This window comes from Mugil cephalus, chromosome 1 (genome assembly GCF_022458985.1).
Source record: "Mugil cephalus isolate CIBA_MC_2020 chromosome 1, CIBA_Mcephalus_1.1, whole genome shotgun sequence".
Taxonomy (NCBI): Eukaryota; Metazoa; Chordata; class Actinopteri; order Mugiliformes; family Mugilidae; genus Mugil; species Mugil cephalus.
In genome coordinates, this window is record NC_061770.1 from 31,811,466 (window position 1) to 31,829,765 (window position 18,300).

Here is an 18,300-nt window from a genome sequence, read left to right on the forward strand (position 1 = left end):
CCCCTCTTAAATGTCTTTTAAATTATATTAAGTTTGTCCGACCGCGGCCGCCGATATCATTTAATCCAATCGCCTTGATCTCACGCACAGTGTAGTATGATCCCCGTAGCCCGCTCGCCAATGTCTTTTCTTGAAGGTTATTTATGATTGTTTTGTTTCGACTTACTAGACAAACTACTTGGGTCCTGCTACAGGTCCACACTTAGTCCTTGTTTTTTTTCTCGGTCTCCCGCTTCTCCCCCTTCAGACACATCCTCCTTATATAACCTTTCTGGTTATCACACAGATCAATGAATCAACAATTACACAATCAGACAGACCACCCATATCATACCTCAGGGAAAATGTAATTCCTCATATGATAATGAAAACATGCCGTTTTACTGTAACTTTCATTTTAGTGTCTTAAGGGCTACACTCGATTCATTTTTTATTTATTTTTGGTGACACCGTCACAAGTTCGTAATTCAAAGAAAGAAAGAAAGAAAGAAAGAAAAAGACGCCAAACAACTTATTTTAGTTCATTATTTTGTGGCATTAACTTCCTGACTTCCTGGTTAACCACAGGATGTGAACACTGTTTCCTCATCCATCCAGCTGTCTAAGAGTCTAAGTGACGTCATGCTACAAGGTAGGTCAGCATGACTCCACCGCTGTGGTACCAGGCAGTAAGTTAATTAACTTAATCATCAGATGAGAAACCAGGGAGGTCTTCATCCTCAGACTCCTCTTCAAAGACTCTTATCACCTGCTGACCTTGTTTCTCGTCCCATTCAGCTGCAGCTGGGTAGCATGGCTGAAGCTGAGCCACATTCACACCAGGTCCTCACCAGAGTCTCTCAAAACTATTTCACAATTTAACGGATTCAGTTTCCTCATGACCCTGCATGGGCCTTTCCACTGAGGAGAGTTTGGGTGAGAAGGATTGGTCCCACTTGGAATATGGGTGAGATTTTAGCCACACTCTGTCTAAACCTACAAAGACTAGAGGCAGTGGCAAACTGGCCCAGAAAGAGAGTGGAGGTGAAAAACTATGTCCAGTGCTGCCAAACCTGTCAATTACACAAGCTGGAGAATCACACGCCGACCACAAAGCTTCCTTCTTAGTCATGTTTCTAATGTGAACCTCAGACCTGAGATCTGACTCTAAGTTTATTCCCAGTTCTTCCAGTTTCCTGCTGAGTTTCTGTCTCTGGTTCCAGAACCAATGAGCAACACTTCAGTTTTAGAACCATCTCTGCTGTCCACAATCTGATAGAAAATAGAAAAATGATTTGATGATTCTCAGGAGAAACAGACAAACCTCAGTCTACAGTTTCCTCTTCAGTGTCTCCACTTCTTCCTCAGCTCTTTCTCTTTTCTTCTCCTCCTCTTTGAGCTTCTTCTCCCACTGAGAGTGAAGTCACATAAAGAGACATGATGAGAAACATTTACTTTGATTGAGGAACATGACAAACTGATTTGGTTCCAAACTACTTCCTTATTATGGAATTAAAAGATCTGGATTCAACATGCACCTCTATTTCCTTTATTTCTCTCTGATGTTTAATTTTCTCGGCCTCATTTCATTGTTTTCTTTCTGAAGTATTTATTGAAGTGAATCAACATCATAATATATATATTTCATGCTCCACTTTTAAATCTCAACGTTTGCATTATTATTGATCATATTTTGTTGTTTAGTTGCTGCACCGTAGCCTTTGAGGAAGATAATTTCAATCCTGTATCTGTTGCACATATCAGAATTGATGACAAAGTTGACTTTGACTTCTCTCTCGATATCTATAAACTTGTTCTTCACCTCATCTTTTGTCTCCTCCATCTCTTTGTCTCTGGTCTCCAGCTCTTTGTTTCTGGTCTCCATCTCTTTGTTTCTGGTCTCCATCTCTTTGTTTCTGGTCTCCATCTCCTCCTGCAGCTTCTTCTTCTTCTTCTTTAGTTCATTGACCTGAGAGGAGGAGAAAAACTGCAGTTGTATCATTTCACCATTAGATGAAGGAAAGCCTCAGTTATAATTATCACAGGTTAGTCCTCAATAACACAAAGATAGTGTTTATGTGTGTGTCTCTACATGTTTCTCCAACTCTTCAGTCTTGTTCTTCAGTTCTTCTTTGGTTTTCTGCAGCTTTTCTTCAATCTTCTCATATTTCTCTGTCAGCTATCACATAGACAGATGGATGATGATCAGTCAGCAGGTTTACTGATCAAACTTTCTTCAAACTCATCAATCTGAACATTTAATCTTTTACTTCTTGTCTCTTACATCTTTAGTTTCTCCTAAAAGTTTCTCCTTCTCTGCTTCATCTCTGGATCTTTTCTTGGTTTCTGTGTAAAATCAAAGCAGCTGAATTCAACTAGAAAAGACGTTTGCTGGTGTTTTACATCATTAATGTGGTGACTCATCTGTAACTTACTGGTTCTATTTTGTCTCCACACAAAGAAGACACATGCTAAAATAACCATGATGCTAACAGCTAAGCTAACAACCAAACCAGTGATGATGGGAACAGCAGAACTGAAGAAATCATCTGAAATGAAAACACACAGAGTTACATGACTGTGTCAAACTAAAATCATGTCATGGTCCGTTCTCTAAGCGTGTTCTACCTGGAACATGTATGTGAGCCTCTCTGGTCTGGTGGGTGTTGTTCTGTTGGACTCTACAGGTGAAGCTGTTGTTGTGTCTCTTGTCCACAGTCACTCTGCTGCTGACAGTATAGAGGTAATCAGGACCTCTGACTGTCTCTGGAGGTCCAGCAGAGAGCAGGTTTCCCTCAGCGTCCAGCCACAACACCTCAGGCTCTGGATACCAGCCTCTGGATTCACACTGTAACACCACTCCTCCTCTGTCTCTGTCCATCCTTGATAAACTGATGACGGGTGAACAACCAGGAGCTGACACTGAACAAACAAAATGTTTCAAACCAAAGTCAGTGGAAGTAAAACTCAACTTCAGGTCAGAGTTGATATCAGAGGACTATACTTTATACGTCTACTCACCAACAACAAACTCAACAAACATCTCTCTATTCATCTCTACAACGTAACATCTGTACGTTCCTTTATCAGACAGCTTCACATCAGAGAGTTTCAGTGAAACGTTTCCATGTTTCAGTTCATCAGGGAACAGAGATGTTCTTCCTCTGTAGGATGGATCTTTTTGTCTTTTAAAGTCTGCACCAGTACGCCACACCAGGACAAAGAGGTTTGACCTCTTCCACTCCAACGTTGCTGCAGAAACGTCCAACGAAGGTTTGATTTGACACGGTAGAACAACATCATCACCAACTCTTGCTACAATTGGTTGAAGTGAATCCACTGACTCAGACTGACCTGGAACGAAAAACAGAGGATTATTGAGTTCTGGACTAGAACGTATGGAGTTAGTGTCATAAACTTGTTGATTATTTTTGTTGCTCATCAAAACATATTGATGGGACTCCAAAGTGGACTCAATTGTTAAGTTCATTCAAAAATTCTTTCACTTTTAGATCTGGGACATCATTCATTAAAACCGGAAATCAAGATATGTTCAAGGGAGCTCTTGATTCAAGTGAACCAGTTTGTCCTCAGACTGGGACAACCAAACAAATCCATCAGAGACACAGCAGGAAGTTTAGAAGTCAATTAACACAGTTCATCACTATATCTACAAGTGCAAGATAAAACTCATGCAAAGAGAAAGCCATAAATTTACTAAACCCTGAAACACCTCCAGCTTCTCTGGACTCGAGTTCATCTGAGACAGAGTGACGCAAAGTGGAAAAGTGTGCTGTAGTCTGATGTGTCCACATTCCAAATAATTGAAATGTGGACACATAACCGATCTCTTGCAGTCCAGACCTGTCCTCCATTGATAATTTGTGGCGCACTATGAAGAGTAAAATAACGCATTCAAATGATCAGCTCGTCATCAAGCTCTGCAGTGGCCTGATAAGGACCCAATAATTTGAATCAGGTCCCAACTTCATTGGTTTGTACATGAGGAGCCCTTTCATTCAGGTTAAATCTTCATCCAGTTGCTATCACCACAGCATCTGTTTTTAAACTCAGCGGTTGATGCTGAACTGAAGAGCTTTATTTCTATTGATTCATACACATGTATTTTGACGAGGTCTAACTCTGACCTTTTAAATATTGTATTGTTCATTAGTTACCTCTAGAACAGTGAGTCAGGAGGAGACAGAAAACCAAACTGGAGATGGTTCTGAGCAGGAAGTGAAGGAACAGACCTTCCATCTCACAAATCAGAGAGTCCTGAAAATGAAGCACATGATCTATCACAAGTTAACGTACAGTCAGCTTTAAAAAGTTACAAAATCGCACATATTATGATTGTTGTGGAGTATGCCATTTGAACAGGTTACTGTTGAGTAGGGTCTGTGAATGCACCTCCAGGTTTGACTCCTCCCAAACCACTCCCACCAATCAGTAACACCTTGATCCCGTTTTAGTTGATTCCTCTGTTTTTTCCTGTGTATCTGGACAGCCTCCAGTGTAGTGACCCGATATTCAAGGTGGTGAGTAGGTTTATTGCCTCAATTTGCTGTGTCGTTGTTTCACTGAGGTGAGTAATGGTAGAGTAATTGGTGCAGTAGTACCCGCCCTCTTCACTGGATTATCAACAACTCCAGGCCTCAGCTTCAATAAAACCAACAATAATCATAAAAACTATTGACTTTTCCCTTCGTCTGTGACAATGATACTTTCACACTTGTTTCCTCTACAGTGAAGTTTAAATCTTCATATGTGAATCCTCCTGTTAGGATTATTTTACACATTCACATTTGTCACCTACAGTTTGTCCAACTTTCCAACTTCCTGTTCAAAGATCCAAACAACTGCATCAACACTTTCTCACTGACACAAAGGAATAGAAAATAAATCTCCACTTCACGTTTCAATCTAGCTTTGGTTTAAAATCAGCAACAGCTCAGAATGAAGAGACACTTTGAGAAGAACTAAGGAAGCACAGAAAAGATAAAACAACATCAGAAGACGACGTACCTGCTGAGTGAAGTTTCTGTCATTAAACACATCTGGAAATCATCCACCGACCACTGACCTCAACCAGCTCCAGTATATTAACAAGGTTTCATCTGTTAGATTCAGCTTTTGGTTCAAATAATATAAAAACTTCTAAATGACCATCGAGGATCTCCCTGTAAATGTGAACAAACCAACAACGTGGAGACTTTATGTGTCAACTTTAATCAGTTCATTTTAATGAGTGAACTTTGACAGTGTTGCCAGTTATAAAATAATAAAGACTGCAGAGGCTGATCTTCAGGAAACAGATTTCAGTTTGTCTGGAGACTGAGACTTTGGACCAGTCAGGATCAGATGTGAAGAACAGAGTGTATTGAGTATTGTAGGTAGACAGCTTATTAACATTAACGTTTCCTCCAGAGAACAACTTGTTTCAGCTTGAAAATCCTTATATCCTCCTTATATTCACCAGAAACTCTTTCCCCTGGGCTGAGCTTCCACAGCTTTCACTCAACTTTAACATTTTTAACTTTGTGAACCGTCTATGGTCAAAAATCTACTGGTATTAGTCTTAAAAAGGACAGTTAAGTGATAAATTTATTGAACATAAATGATATCAGAAAAGTGTTTTTCACCTTCACCTTACGCCAGCTGTCCCTTAGATTATCAAAAGACACCTGTAGTTTGTCCTTTTACCACTGAGTTTTGATTTTCCACGTTATTTTGAATGATGCGTTCCAGTCCAGCAAGTATAAATAAAATCTGGATTGATAGTAAACTGCTGTCAGGACTGATTTCTACTTATTGGTTACATATAGTCATTTCACCAGCGATGAAAACAGGGTCATACTTAGGACTTATTTCAGCTAGGAAGTCTGAGAAGTGATGAGTGCTGTGTTTTGGGGGTCAGTATATCACTGTGCACAGTACAGAACAAGAACAACCCAGCTCAAACATGATTGGCTCAAAACTGGTGGATGAGGCCTGTGACAGATGTTTACAGTCAAAGTCTTGCTTGAATACGGTGGTAATTCCCCCTCCTCGACCAGTCACTCACTTAGCGCTGATACTGAGACACAGGCACTCTTCCAAATCTCAGTAAAACACGTGACATCCAGTTCATGTGCGATGGAAAGGTCGTTTTAGGATTAACGTCTTATTTGTTCTTGATCTAGCACTGACCAGGGAAACCCTGGTGGAAGGTGGAGCAGGAAGCTGATTGTCAGTCCTGGGGGCTCGTCGGGCCAGGGGTCCAAGGCTGTGGGGATCCACCCTTGCTCTGCATAGATGGAGGGAACAGATGCAGGTGTGGAACTCCATGACCGATGACGAGCACCAGCCAGGTGCAGATAGGCTTCAGAGAGCAACGGGAGACAGAGTAGTGATGAGTTGATCCCAGGACTGGACAAATAATCGGCCCAGGCATTTTGAGCCGAGACCGACACAGATGTTTTATCCCGAAGTTACGGAGCGAGACGGTTGTTCAGCTTATTGTTGGTAAGAATCAGGGTTAACGTTGAAGGCCATTTTTGATTAAGTCTTCAAACAGAATTCCTTATTAGTCTCATTTAGCATTGAAAAGTCATTTTTACCACTTTAGTTTGCTAAATGCTAATCCGTTACACTCTCTTATAACTTATAATGTACTTAGATGAGACTTCTTTAACTTCATAGTTTGCTACTGACCATGATGGAGGCTGCATAAGTATCTGAGTGATGCTCCTTCAAATGTTGTGTTCTTCACCTAATTTCTAGCCACATTGTTTGTAGCATGCTAACTAATGACGGGAACGCATCTCATCATAGTTTCTATAACTGGTTTGTCAAAATATATTTTCCACAATCAACATATTTAGTTGGAATTTGTTTTTTCCAGATGCAGACATAGTTAGAACCTGGACAGATGCGTCACTGATTCCCAGAGTCGACCAAACTCCAGATTCAAAGAACGGGACAGACGTTGATCTTGGTAAGGGAACAGTTCTGGCGTCAGATCGATTTAAACTTCACTTGTGATTGTGTATTTAAATGTCTTTTCTTTCCCGTCAGGTGGTCATTCACATGTACCGCTTGTGATTGCCGTGGTTGTTGTCATTGTAATCTTCGCAGCTCTTGGCGTTTATCATTTCATAAAACGGCGTCACAAAGAGACGTAAGTCAAACCTAAACCTAAATCTCTTGTTTCTTGCGCTGTACAGACTTTTTCCAGGAGTCAGCTGACGTTTTGTTTGTTCTGTTAATTGTTCTTTCAGTGTCAAGTATAAAGCTTCCCCAAACACGATGCAACCAGCCTGAGAGCCTGGCTTAAAAAAAAGTGTTAATGGACATGAGAGAAGGACCAACAGGAGCAAGATCACCTCCCGCTGACATAAACCAAGTCCAACCTGAAGACGCTGTTGACGGCAACCAGGACGATCTTGAAGAAGAATCAATTAATTGCCAAACGTCTGAAGAGCTTCTCAGATGCCCAAAAATCCACAAAACCTCAGGTTGGAAAATCTCAGTCTGGACTCTCTCCACTGGGAACGGATTCTGCTGGACCAATCAGATCGCTCGGGGGCGTGGTTTAACAGTGGTCATACACGTCACCTGAGAAATTGACAGGAAATGACTTAAAAGGACGAAAAGCTGACAGTTGTGCACAGAAATAGTTCTGTGGCTCTGATTGGTTGAAGGACTGTCCAGTGGCTCTGAGACGTCTCGGCCATCGACCACTGGACATTCAAATCAAGTTCAGCTTGAAGAATAATTCATTAATGTCTCTCAGCCAAAAACACTGTACAAGATATTTTCCATGTGGAGCGACTGGAACTACTACTGACTACATTGTTGTAGTTTCATTTTAAATTATATTTATTTATTTCTAAAGAATGGACTTGTCAGAAAAGTCCACGATAGATTACATTCCTGTCTTGGTCACAACCTGCTGGAAAAGCACTAAATAAAAAGCCGGGTACTTTTACACTGTATTTAAGATACTTTCCTTTTGTGATTTGATGTCACCATAGGAATTTATTTTTTTATTTTTTCTGTTGGCGTCTGTCTTTAACTTGGACAGATTTGTGAGTGACGGCTCAGATTGAACCTGTGCCAGTTTTAGGATCTTTTAAAATGTGACGGGTTTTATGGCACTTCAGGTAAAGATTTTGTTTCATTAAACTCTGATTTACTAAAATATTTAAGTTTGTTTAAAGGTGCAGCTGGTAGTTGAAAGACACTTTAGAGGTCAGTTTACATGACCTCAGTAGCAGATGAAGTTTTACAAGTAAAAATAAAAGGAGAAGGAACACGGCTGATGTCACTTCTCTTTGATGTGAACCTTTTGTTTGTGTTGCAGCATTAAATTATTGTCGTTACTCCAGTTAGAGTTTTAACTGCCTTCAGGTGCAGAGGTGTAGTGTAATGGATGTGGCTGATGCAGCTGTTTAGCTCATATCCTCCCAATACTACAGATATGATTCAGGGCAAGAGCAAGTGGCTCATACAATAACACTACGTATAATCAGATTGTATTTATATATGTGTTCTATTGTGTTGTTCTGTTGAACTAAGACTTTTCATGTCATTTAAAATAAGATGATAAATAACCGCTGTAACTCGTACTCTGTTAGTCTATTAGCCCACGTTGCTCTTTGTTCTGTGTAATATCTTTGTGTAGATGCATTGTGTTTTCCACTGTCGTCCTGCACAGTTTGTGTCGTCTGCTTGAGTTTGCACACGTGCACTTTATCTTCAGTCCCTTGTATCGTTTTCAGTGTTGTGTCTTCATGCAGCTCCATGGTCCCAGAGGGACGTCCTCTCATTTCACTATGTGCTGCACCTGTTATTTAAAGTTGAAATGACAATAAAAAAACACAACTTTTCACCTCCTTTCACATCATCTCATGTTTTTAATGACCAATTCTGATGAGTCTTCTGATATTAAATAATTGTTTTCTGTTGATTTAAGCTCAGATTTATTTCCTAGTTCACAGCTACAAGGAGAGACTCTTTTCAAAGACTCATTATTAATGAACAGACGTCACTGGTTTGTGATTAATGGCTCCATCTAGTTGTAACAGTTGTCATAAATAGTGAAATAAACCATTGAGACCAAAACAGTTTTTTGTACCAGGCTGTAAACATGTTTAATGATGCTGTAAAGTTGGGCTTTTTAACATGGGGGTCTATGGGGATTTGCTCCCTTTTGGCGCCTCTAGTGGCCACTCGATGAACTGCAGCTGTTTGAACTTCCTCATGGACTTCAACACTCAGAGCTGGAAGTTGCTGCTTGATCTGGACACTTGATGTTTAGTGGAAGGTCTGAACAGGACTAAATGGAAGTATATTAAGTGTTTGTGAATGTCTCGTTTTTGTGTTGCTTCCAAGTGAACAAATGAAACACATCTTCATGTGACTACAGTCTGCTGTTCTAGTATGTGATTCCTCTTCTTGGTTCTCTCCTTCTGATTTTGGGTTTGTGAAGTGTGTACAACGCGTGAAGGTTAAAAGGTAATTTACCGTCTGTCAGCTCGTAAAATTACCAGACGTGAGGAGACAAGTTTCCTTTGTTATGAATGTGGGTTCTTGGGGATGAGAACCAAATATAAGGAGACTGTGAGAGCTGAACGAGAGAGAGGGGATTTACAACTGGTCAGAAGATCTCTCAGAAATTTCACTGCCATCTCCTGCAGCTGTGTCCTGAGTCACTGTGACTAAAGCCTTGTGTTAACTTCTCAGCTGTTCAGACAAACGTCTTCTTTGGCGTCCTCCTTGTGTACTTTAAAGACACTGTGGAAATTTATTAAGTAAGGAAAGTTATTATTATTAAATAAAAAAAAATAATAATAAAAAACAGTCATAAAATCCTCATACATCAATATTTCTTTTCCATTTTTTCTCCATAAATCACTTAAACAACTTAAACTGCTCAAAACCAGCAGGTCAAACCTTCAGACTGGCATTTAAAGAGTTAAAATCCTGAAACATTTTTGAAGTTGTTCTAATGACTCATGAAAAAAGTAGAAAAAAATATTGAAGTGTGAGGATTTTATGGCGGTTTCTTTTTGTCACAAAGGGACAAAATGCATCATGAGAGTATGAACGACATGTGAACGTAAAAGACACTGGATTTCAAAAGTTTGGCTAAAGAGAAGAGTCAGAGGTTTGCATGAGGCTTTAGTGTTTGTGATGGCTTCATATTATATTTGTGTTGTTTCTTTGTTCAGTCGTTTCCAAGTCAAATGAAACACATCTTCATGTGACTACAGTCTGCTGTGGTGTTTTCCTACATGAAAACCTTCATTAACATCCCCTGCAGCTGTGTCCTGAGTCAGGATGAGACTAAAGCCTTGTGTTAACTCCTCAGCTGATCAGATCAGATTTGTCTCAGTTTCCTCGAGCCTCTGACTCATCGTCCAACGTATGTTATCAGGGTGGACATCTGTCTCATCTGACCTCCGTCTGGTTCTTATCACATATTTCACTCATTCGTCAGTTCATGCTGTGCAGTCATTCCTAAAGTGTTAGATGCTCCTTGCATCAGACTCTCAACAAAAAGATCCAACACAGAGTTTTTATTTTATCTATTTATTTTATTCATTATCAACAACAAAAACAAAGTCAGTGGTGGTTTCCTCTCATCAACGTTTCTGTTGGATTTAGGTCAGGACTTTGACCCAGTTTCTCTTCACATTCAGCTCATGGACTCTGATTGGAGCTTTAAATTAACTTCTAGTCCTAGAGGTGCTCCTCACTGATGTAATACTGACTCATGTTCTTGAATAAGCAAATACAGAGTTAAAATAATTATATAGAGAAAATTTTGAAGGTAACAAAAAGTAGAACTCTTTATCACACGCACGAGTCTTTAAATGTAAAAGTATGTCTTTATTAAATTGTCACATTTAACGCCTCTCATTACAATCAACTATGTAAAAAAGTAGAAGTAAAACATTAAAATATTAATTCTGTCAGATTTTAACAACATAAAACACTGACGTCATCCTGTAAAAGTCTTTAAACAAACCAACGTTCACATCAAACTTGACTAATCCAATAAAATGGAGCCAAGTGTTTCCAGAGACTTTCTCTGCAGTGTGTGGTTTCTGCAGGAAGATCTGAGTCGTGCTGTTTCTCATCTATAATGTTGCTGTTTGCTGGATTACTGAACTTTATTGAAGGAGTTCAACTGGGAACTATTTCACTGCAGAGAGGCCTGGACTATGTCTCCAGACTCCCAGGACTTCAGGTCCTCCCACATCAGGTAAGCAAGTGCAACATGACACAACCTACAGTCTGGATGGCAGAACTGTAAATGTAGTAAATCCAAAGGTCACAGAGTCACAGTCAGAAAATAATAATTAGAAAAACTGAAGGAAAAGTAAGAAAATGGAAAATATAACAACATCAATGAAACATCTACAAACACTCACAGTAACAGACTTTCCAGCCTTGAGTTTCACTGATGGATCAAATGTGTATGTGATGGGTTCACTATTGTTGATCTGGACTTTTAACTGACGTCCTCCCAGTGGTTTGTCCTGCAGGACGGAAATGAAACACAAGAAGAAGAATGAGACACAGAGATAAGAACACATGAATGTTGGTGTCTATTAAACCTGTGGAATCAATATTTTCTATGAAAAAAATAAATAAATAAAACAACATCACCTGATTAGACTTGTTTTCCAGACAGATAAACTTGTAGTTTTCATTAACCACCACAGTGATGTCTCTTAACGTCTCCTGACTGTCTGAGCTGCTGCTGTTCTGTGTTTGTTCAGGTTTGGGAGGAGACGACATCCACAGATTAGTCCTTTCACATCAGTCAGCTTCATGTTCTATCTCTCAATCATTCAGACTTTATTAGTGAAGCACCTCAGTCTACAGTTTCCTCTTCAGTGTCTCCACTTCTTTCTCAGCTCTTTCTCTTTTCTTCTCCTCCTCTTTGAGCTTCTTCTCCCACTGAGAGTGAAGTCAAAGAAAGAGACATGATGAGAAACATTTACTTTGATTGAGGAACATGACAAACTGATTTGGTTCTAAACTACTTCCTTAATATGGAATTAAAAGATGTGGATTCAACATGAACCTCTGTTTCCAGCTCCTTTATTTCTCTCTGATGTTTAATTTTCTCTGCCTCATTTTATTGTTTTCTTTCTGAAGTATTTATTGAAGTGAATCAACATCATAATATACATATTTCATGCTCCACTTTTGAATCTCAGTGTTTGCATTTTTCATGGTTATATTTTTTGTTTAGTTGTTTTTGAGGAAGATAATTTCAATCCTGACTGTGTTGCACATATCGAAACTGATGACAAAGTTGACTTTGACTTCTCTCTCCATGTCTGTGAGCTTGTTCTTCACCTCATCTTTTATCTCCTCCATCTCTTTGTTTCTGGCCTCAAGCTTTTTGTTTCTGGTCTCCATCTCTTTGTTTCTGGTCTCCAGCTCTTTGTTTCTGGTCTCCATCTCTTTGTTTCTGGTCTCCATCTCCTCCTGCAGCTTCTTCTTCTTCTTCTTTAGTTCATTGACCTGAGAGGAGGAGAAAACCTGCAGTTGTATCATTTCACCAGTAGATGGAGCAAAGTTGTGTTGATCAGAGGTGAGTCCTCAATAATACAATAATAGTGTTTATGTGTGTGTCTCTACATGTTTCTCCATCTCTTCAGTCTTGTTCTTCAGTTCTTCTTTGGTTTTCTGCAGCTCTTCTTCAATCTTCTCATATTTCTCTGTCAGCTATCAGACAGACAGATGGATGATGATCAGTCAGCAGGTTTACTGATCAAACTTTCTTCAAACTCATCAATCTGAACCTTTAATCTTTTACTTCTTGTCTCTTACATTTTTAGTTTCTCCTAAAAGTTTCTCCTTCTCTGCTTCATCTCTGGATCTTTTCTTGGTTTCTGTGTAAAATCAAAGCAGCTGAATTCAACTAGAAAAGACGTTTGCTGGTGTTTTACATCAATAATGTGGTGACTCATCTGTAACTTACTGGTTCTATTTTGTCTCCACACAAAGAAGACACCTGCAAAAATAACCATGATGCTAACAGCTAAGCTAACAGCCAAACCAGTGTTGATGGGAACAGCAGCATCATCTGAAATGAAACAGACTGAGTCTGACAGAGTCAAGACATTTCTACACAGTCACACACACAACCTATGTCAAACTAAAATGTTGTCATCATACACTTCAACACAAACATGTTGTGAAGATCAAACTGAAACTAATCCCTGATTTATTTCACGTAAACCAAGAAGTGATCCACTTTCATCACATTGATAGAAACATTTCTCAGCACAGAACCTTGAAATTAAGTTCTAATCCTAGAGGTTCACCATTCATATATGATATTGGCTCATTTCCTGACAAAAAAAAACCCCAAAAAACAAATACACAAATTTAATATTTCTGTTTCATATGTTTGATTTGATTCTCTTTTTCCACTTTCAGGACTGGTCTGAAAATCTGCTGATATTCTGTTAATATATGTACAAACTCAAAGATGTTGCAGGCTGTGAACCTTGTTTACTGAGACTGATGAAGGCTTGGTTTGGTTGGATGGTTTCCCAGAATTCTCAAACAATTAATACTTCACATTATAATAAACAGATTGTTTCTAACAACCATATTTGCTCCAACAAAGATCTACATAATTTACCTTTACAGTAGTGAGTCAGGAGGAGACAGAAAACCAAACCAGTGATGGTTATGGGCAGGAAGTGAAGGAGCAGGCCGTCCATCTGAAGAATCAGAGAGTCCTGAAAATGAAGCAGATGATGCTCTAAATGAATTCCAAAAGACAGTGAGGGTGGATATACTAAGGAGCAGGAGAGGAAGTTCCATCCATCAAATATTTCTATCAAGTGAAACAAATAACAATTGAGGCAACCAATCGACAGATACGTAAAGATTCAGAACTGAGACTGACCAATGGAGAGACTGGCAACAGAAACAGGCTGAGGTATCAAAGGCAGATTCCAATTTATTCTGTCAGACTGTAAGAAACACAACAAAGAAGCGTCAGTGTGACGGCACACAAACAAAAAGAATAAATGCTGAACCTCACCAACACTCATTTCATGATAGTACCAGCTACAATCCACCAAAAGAGGATTCACCGATAAATATATTAATATATCAGTTAACTAAAGTCAGACTTTAACCATAAACCATTCATTCTTACTTCGTTGGTCACAGCCCCTCTACAAATCCAGGCATGTCATTGTTTTATACTTTCAGTTTTCTAAAACCCCTCATCTCTCTGCTGTGTCTCTGTCTCTGTTACATACTGATCAGGAAGCTGGTTCTGACTCCATCAGAGGAGGAAGGTTGAGGGACGTCTGGAGGAGAGGACCCACAAGAGGACGATCGGCAGAGACACAAATGGACAGATGGAAAACAACTGAAAGAGGTAAGAAGGAGGAAATGGAGGCAAATGATTTACATACCTGAAACACTTCTCGGGAGTGAGGTGTGTCAGAAACTGGTTAGGTCAGTGCTCAGTGTCTGATTGGATGAAGACAACAAAGTCATTAAAAAACACAAACACACAGCAAGTAAGACAGGAGCAGACTGTTGACTATTGACAGTTCACTTGCTGCAACTGCCACATTCATACGTCATGTGTTGCATTCTGTCCTCGTGAACCCTGCTGTTGTACACATTGTTTTATACATTCACAGTGGTAGCTGGGGAGGGAGCACAGAGCTAAGGATGGCTGATAGATGGTGTAACACAGGTCACTATCAAAGAGCAGCTCTGTTGTAAGGACATCAAACCTGCTGCAGACAGTTTGTGTGCTATCATTTGGAAAATGACAGCTGGGATAGGCATATTTAAATTTATGTAAATTTAAGCATTATCATTTGTATTACAATATTTATTTACCACATTTATGGGTAATGTCATTGTTTTTAACTGTGAAATTGTTTTAAAAATGTTTTAAAATATGTAAAACAGACAAAATCTTTATATTTTTATGAGAAAGTAATTTTCTGGTGCCCCAACTGCTGGAAGACCCTTCAGTCTTACCTCGTGAGTGACAGCCCCCCCATTGTTGTATAATTTTACTTTTCTAAAATCTCTCATCTCTCTGCTATGTCTCGATGTCTCTCTCTCTATTAATTTATACTGAAGAAGCATATAATTAACAAAAAAAAAAAAAAAAGGACAAAACAGGTTGGGTGTCATACAGGGATGGCCTGGAAATGACACAGAAATAAAAAAAAAAAACAGTGATTTAGAGCTGAGCACAAACACAAAGATGTTTTTTTTTATATTATTTAACCCTAATCCTAGGGATACTAAGGAGTGGGCCAACAAAATGGTGAGATGATTAATTCCATGGCAGGTGTAGCACCCGGATACTCAGCTGTACAGGGTTCATACAGGGAAGTAGATTCCACCAAACACACCTTAACGACAGTCGACCAAATGTTGAAACCCACTCATTCACTAACAGTCAGCATTTACTGCAGCACCATCACTCACAGCAACGTAGCAGCTACAATCCACCAATAAAATCATTTATATATCAGTCAACTAAAGTCAAATTCACTCTCATCTCGTTGGTGAAAGTCGCTCTGAAAATCCTGACATTGTTGTATTAACTTTTCTAAAACCCCTCATCTCTCTGCTGTGTCTCTGTCTCTGTTACCGATCAGGAAGCTGGTTCTGACTCCATCAGAGGAGGAAGGTTGAGGGACGTCTGGAGGAGAGGACCCACAAGAGGACGATCGACAGAGACACAAATAAATAAAAGGACAAAAGAAGGAAAGAAATAAGCAGGAGGAAATGGAGGCAAAGGATTCACATACCTGAAACAGGTTTGCTGAGTGCTCAGTGACAGACGCTGATTGGCTGGACTCTAAAAACAAACACGCCCACATTAACTCAGCTGTTAACGGACAAAGTCTCATACTTTCACTTTTGTGCCTTCACAGTGAGTTTAGATGCTGCATATGTGAACCCTGCTGTCAGGATAGTTTAATACATTCACATCATCAGCAAAGATGATGAATTAAATTATTACAAAGATTATCAGGACTAATGTGTTTACATGTGAAATGGCGACAAACACAAACAAAATTCCTGCTCAAATAATGCATTGGAATTCAGTTCATGTGTGGACATTTTTTTTTCTCACTGATACAAAACATACAAATAAACTCAAGTTTCTACCAGTGATGAACGGGCCCTCACACCCTCCTGACTGAGCTGGACCCTCGTCCAGACTCTACAAAGTCTGTAGGACAAGTTCATTGAAATACAACGTCTGAAAATGGACCCAAGAGAAATATTTGTCCCTCTTGGAGGATTACAGACATGAGTAGTTTACAGACATGTCGGGTGCTGTTCAGACATTTTTACATGGGCCTCCAAAAGAAAGTGTTTCACATTGTGAATAAAGCTTCATGAGTTTTGAACAACAGTTCACTCAAATTCAGCACAACAGACAAAAAAGAAGCTGATATCCCCAACTGCATGTTACATGTTCTTATGGCTTCATGTCATCACATTTGTGGTGGATCTGTGGTCTGTTTCACAAAGCAGGTTTAGTGAAAACCGAGTTTATTCACCCTGAAATGACGAAACTCTGAGTTCATCCGTTTCACAAAGGGAGGTAAGTCAAACCAGACAAAGCAGGATAACTCTAGCCTGTTTCAGGGAGAGAGGTAACTTCAGCTCTCGGTTAGTTACCGTAGTAACAGACTCCATGAACCTAACCTGGTCGGGACCTGGTTTTACTCATTGAACCTCAAGTTTCTCTCTGTCTCCGCCCTCTTTCAGCCACACACGACATTTGATTTCCTCTTTCATTCTGTCAGCAGGTGAGTTTTGGCAAAGTCTTGTTCTGACGTCTGTCAAAAATCATTAAAAAAATCAGAGTCAGTAGCTTTATCAGAAGTCCATTAGGACCAGTAGGAGGCGACTCTTTTCATCAACATGTCCTTTTTACAATGATCCTGTGGATGAAGGTGCAGCATTACTGCACAGAGAATTAAATATTCGTCGGAGATGTTTTCAGACTGCGCATTGATGTTTTTAGCATTTCCAGACAATTATCTTTTTGAGCCATACCATCAGAATCTGTTGGGACAAAAGAAAAATAGACAAATAAATAATTGTATGAATAGGCCTTAAAAAATATCTATAGGCCTATAACATTTTATAAAGATGCTTGTGTGTTGGGGGGTGGACTCAGAGGATGAGCTCCTCCAGGGATTCCCTCAGACACTGGCCTCCAATATTCTGGCTTAGGGCTCATCTGCCTCCGTTAGAGGTGGAGGTGCTGGACCACCACCCGTTTTATTGCATCTGTCTGTGTTAGTTTAAACAGGCTGAATTATTTAACAGAACATGATGTGGACGAGAAGACATTTATGTGTGTGAAAACAGCATCATGTTGGGGATAAAACAACTGCACAGTCAAACAGCCACTTATTACTTACTTTACAGTGTAAAACATGATTAGAATGAGGTCCCTCCATGAGGTCTGACCTGTTTGAACAATGTTTTTACATTTCATCTTAAGCTGATGCCAAGTGCTTTTCTCCCCCGCGGGATTTCACCCAAGAAATAAATGAATATGCTCCCATTCAAGCAGTTTCCTCTGTAATATTATTGTGATTGTAAAGGACAACATTTAAACTTACTCATTGACCCGAGCAGCAATGTTCTCCTACGCCGTCTCCCTCTCTTTTGCACTTTTTTCTAAAAACGTGTTGAAACTCTCCGTATCAGCGCATTAGGATTTCCACTTCGTAGCCCTCCTCTTCCCCGTTGCCATGGTGACTCGTTGAATCGTGTTTCCATTGATGCTGGTTTTTTATAGTTGTGGTGCACGCACTTAACTCCAGGTTAAACTACTCTGAGTTGATGAAACCAACTCAAATCCGTTGTTCTGAACCGGAAACTCAGAGTTTTCTAACTCAGAGTTCAGGATTAGACTCAGAGTTTGTTGAACCTGCTTTGTGAAACAGACCCCAGATCAGTTCACTGTCAGGTTTAGAATATTGAGGTGGTAGGAGGCGAGGACCCAAATGCAGGACAAATGAGGCAGGCAGGACTCCAGGGGAAAAGGGCTATTTAATAATTAACAAAAGGTGCTGCACACGGCATGAAAATACAACAATCAAAAAGGATAATGACATAGCATGGAGACAAGGAGAAAACAACATTAACAACGCAACAGAGAACAAAGGGAAAGCAGGGCTATAAATACACAAGACACAGGTGAAACTAATGAGGGCGATCACACCAGGAGAAAGCAACCAACACGCACAAGGCAACACAGACACAGACAGGAAATCTGAAACTTAG

General features: G+C 39.7%; 2 protein-coding genes and 2 long non-coding RNA genes across 5 annotated transcripts; 1 reads left to right on the forward strand and 3 right to left on the reverse strand.

Annotated features, from left to right (window-relative positions):
• Positions 1-2,662: 2,662 nt before the first annotated feature.
• LOC125016183 (butyrophilin subfamily 3 member A2-like) lies at positions 2,663-5,189 on the reverse strand (the record flags this gene model as incomplete). Its single annotated transcript, XM_047598452.1, has 4 exons — positions 5,008-5,189; positions 4,158-4,257; positions 3,001-3,333; positions 2,663-2,895 (listed from the first exon to the last, which is right to left on the reverse strand). Coding segments are annotated over exons 2-4 (648 nt in total), but the record flags the coding sequence as incomplete, so codon positions are not given.
• A 1,192-nt stretch (positions 5,190-6,381) lies between these two features.
• Positions 6,382-8,281, forward strand: LOC125016675. The gene is made up of 4 exons (XR_007113730.1): positions 6,382-6,486; positions 6,866-6,958; positions 7,039-7,141; positions 7,242-8,281. It is a non-coding gene; the product is annotated as an uncharacterized LOC125016675 (long non-coding RNA).
• A 2,767-nt stretch (positions 8,282-11,048) lies between these two features.
• On the reverse strand, positions 11,049-11,904 carry LOC125016587 (lamin-A-like). Of its 2 annotated transcripts, none has more exons than XR_007113709.1 (3): positions 11,848-11,904; positions 11,641-11,739; positions 11,049-11,510 (listed from the first exon to the last, which is right to left on the reverse strand). XR_007113709.1 is itself a non-coding variant. In XM_047599154.1 (3 exons), the coding sequence occupies exons 1-3, from the start codon at positions 11,770-11,772 to the stop codon at positions 11,171-11,173; spliced, it is 348 nt and encodes a 115-aa protein (XP_047455110.1). In that variant the 5' UTR covers positions 11,773-11,900; the 3' UTR covers positions 11,049-11,170. The 2 variants fall into 2 exon arrangements, 1 of the variants encoding a protein (XP_047455110.1); XM_047599154.1 differs by having other exon boundaries at positions 11,049-11,278; positions 11,403-11,510; positions 11,641-11,900.
• A 1,116-nt stretch (positions 11,905-13,020) lies between these two features.
• LOC125016845 lies at positions 13,021-14,416 on the reverse strand. The gene is made up of 4 exons (XR_007113774.1): positions 14,162-14,416; positions 13,907-13,973; positions 13,637-13,736; positions 13,021-13,072 (listed from the first exon to the last, which is right to left on the reverse strand). It is a non-coding gene; the product is annotated as an uncharacterized LOC125016845 (long non-coding RNA).
• Positions 14,417-18,300: the final 3,884 nt, after the last annotated feature.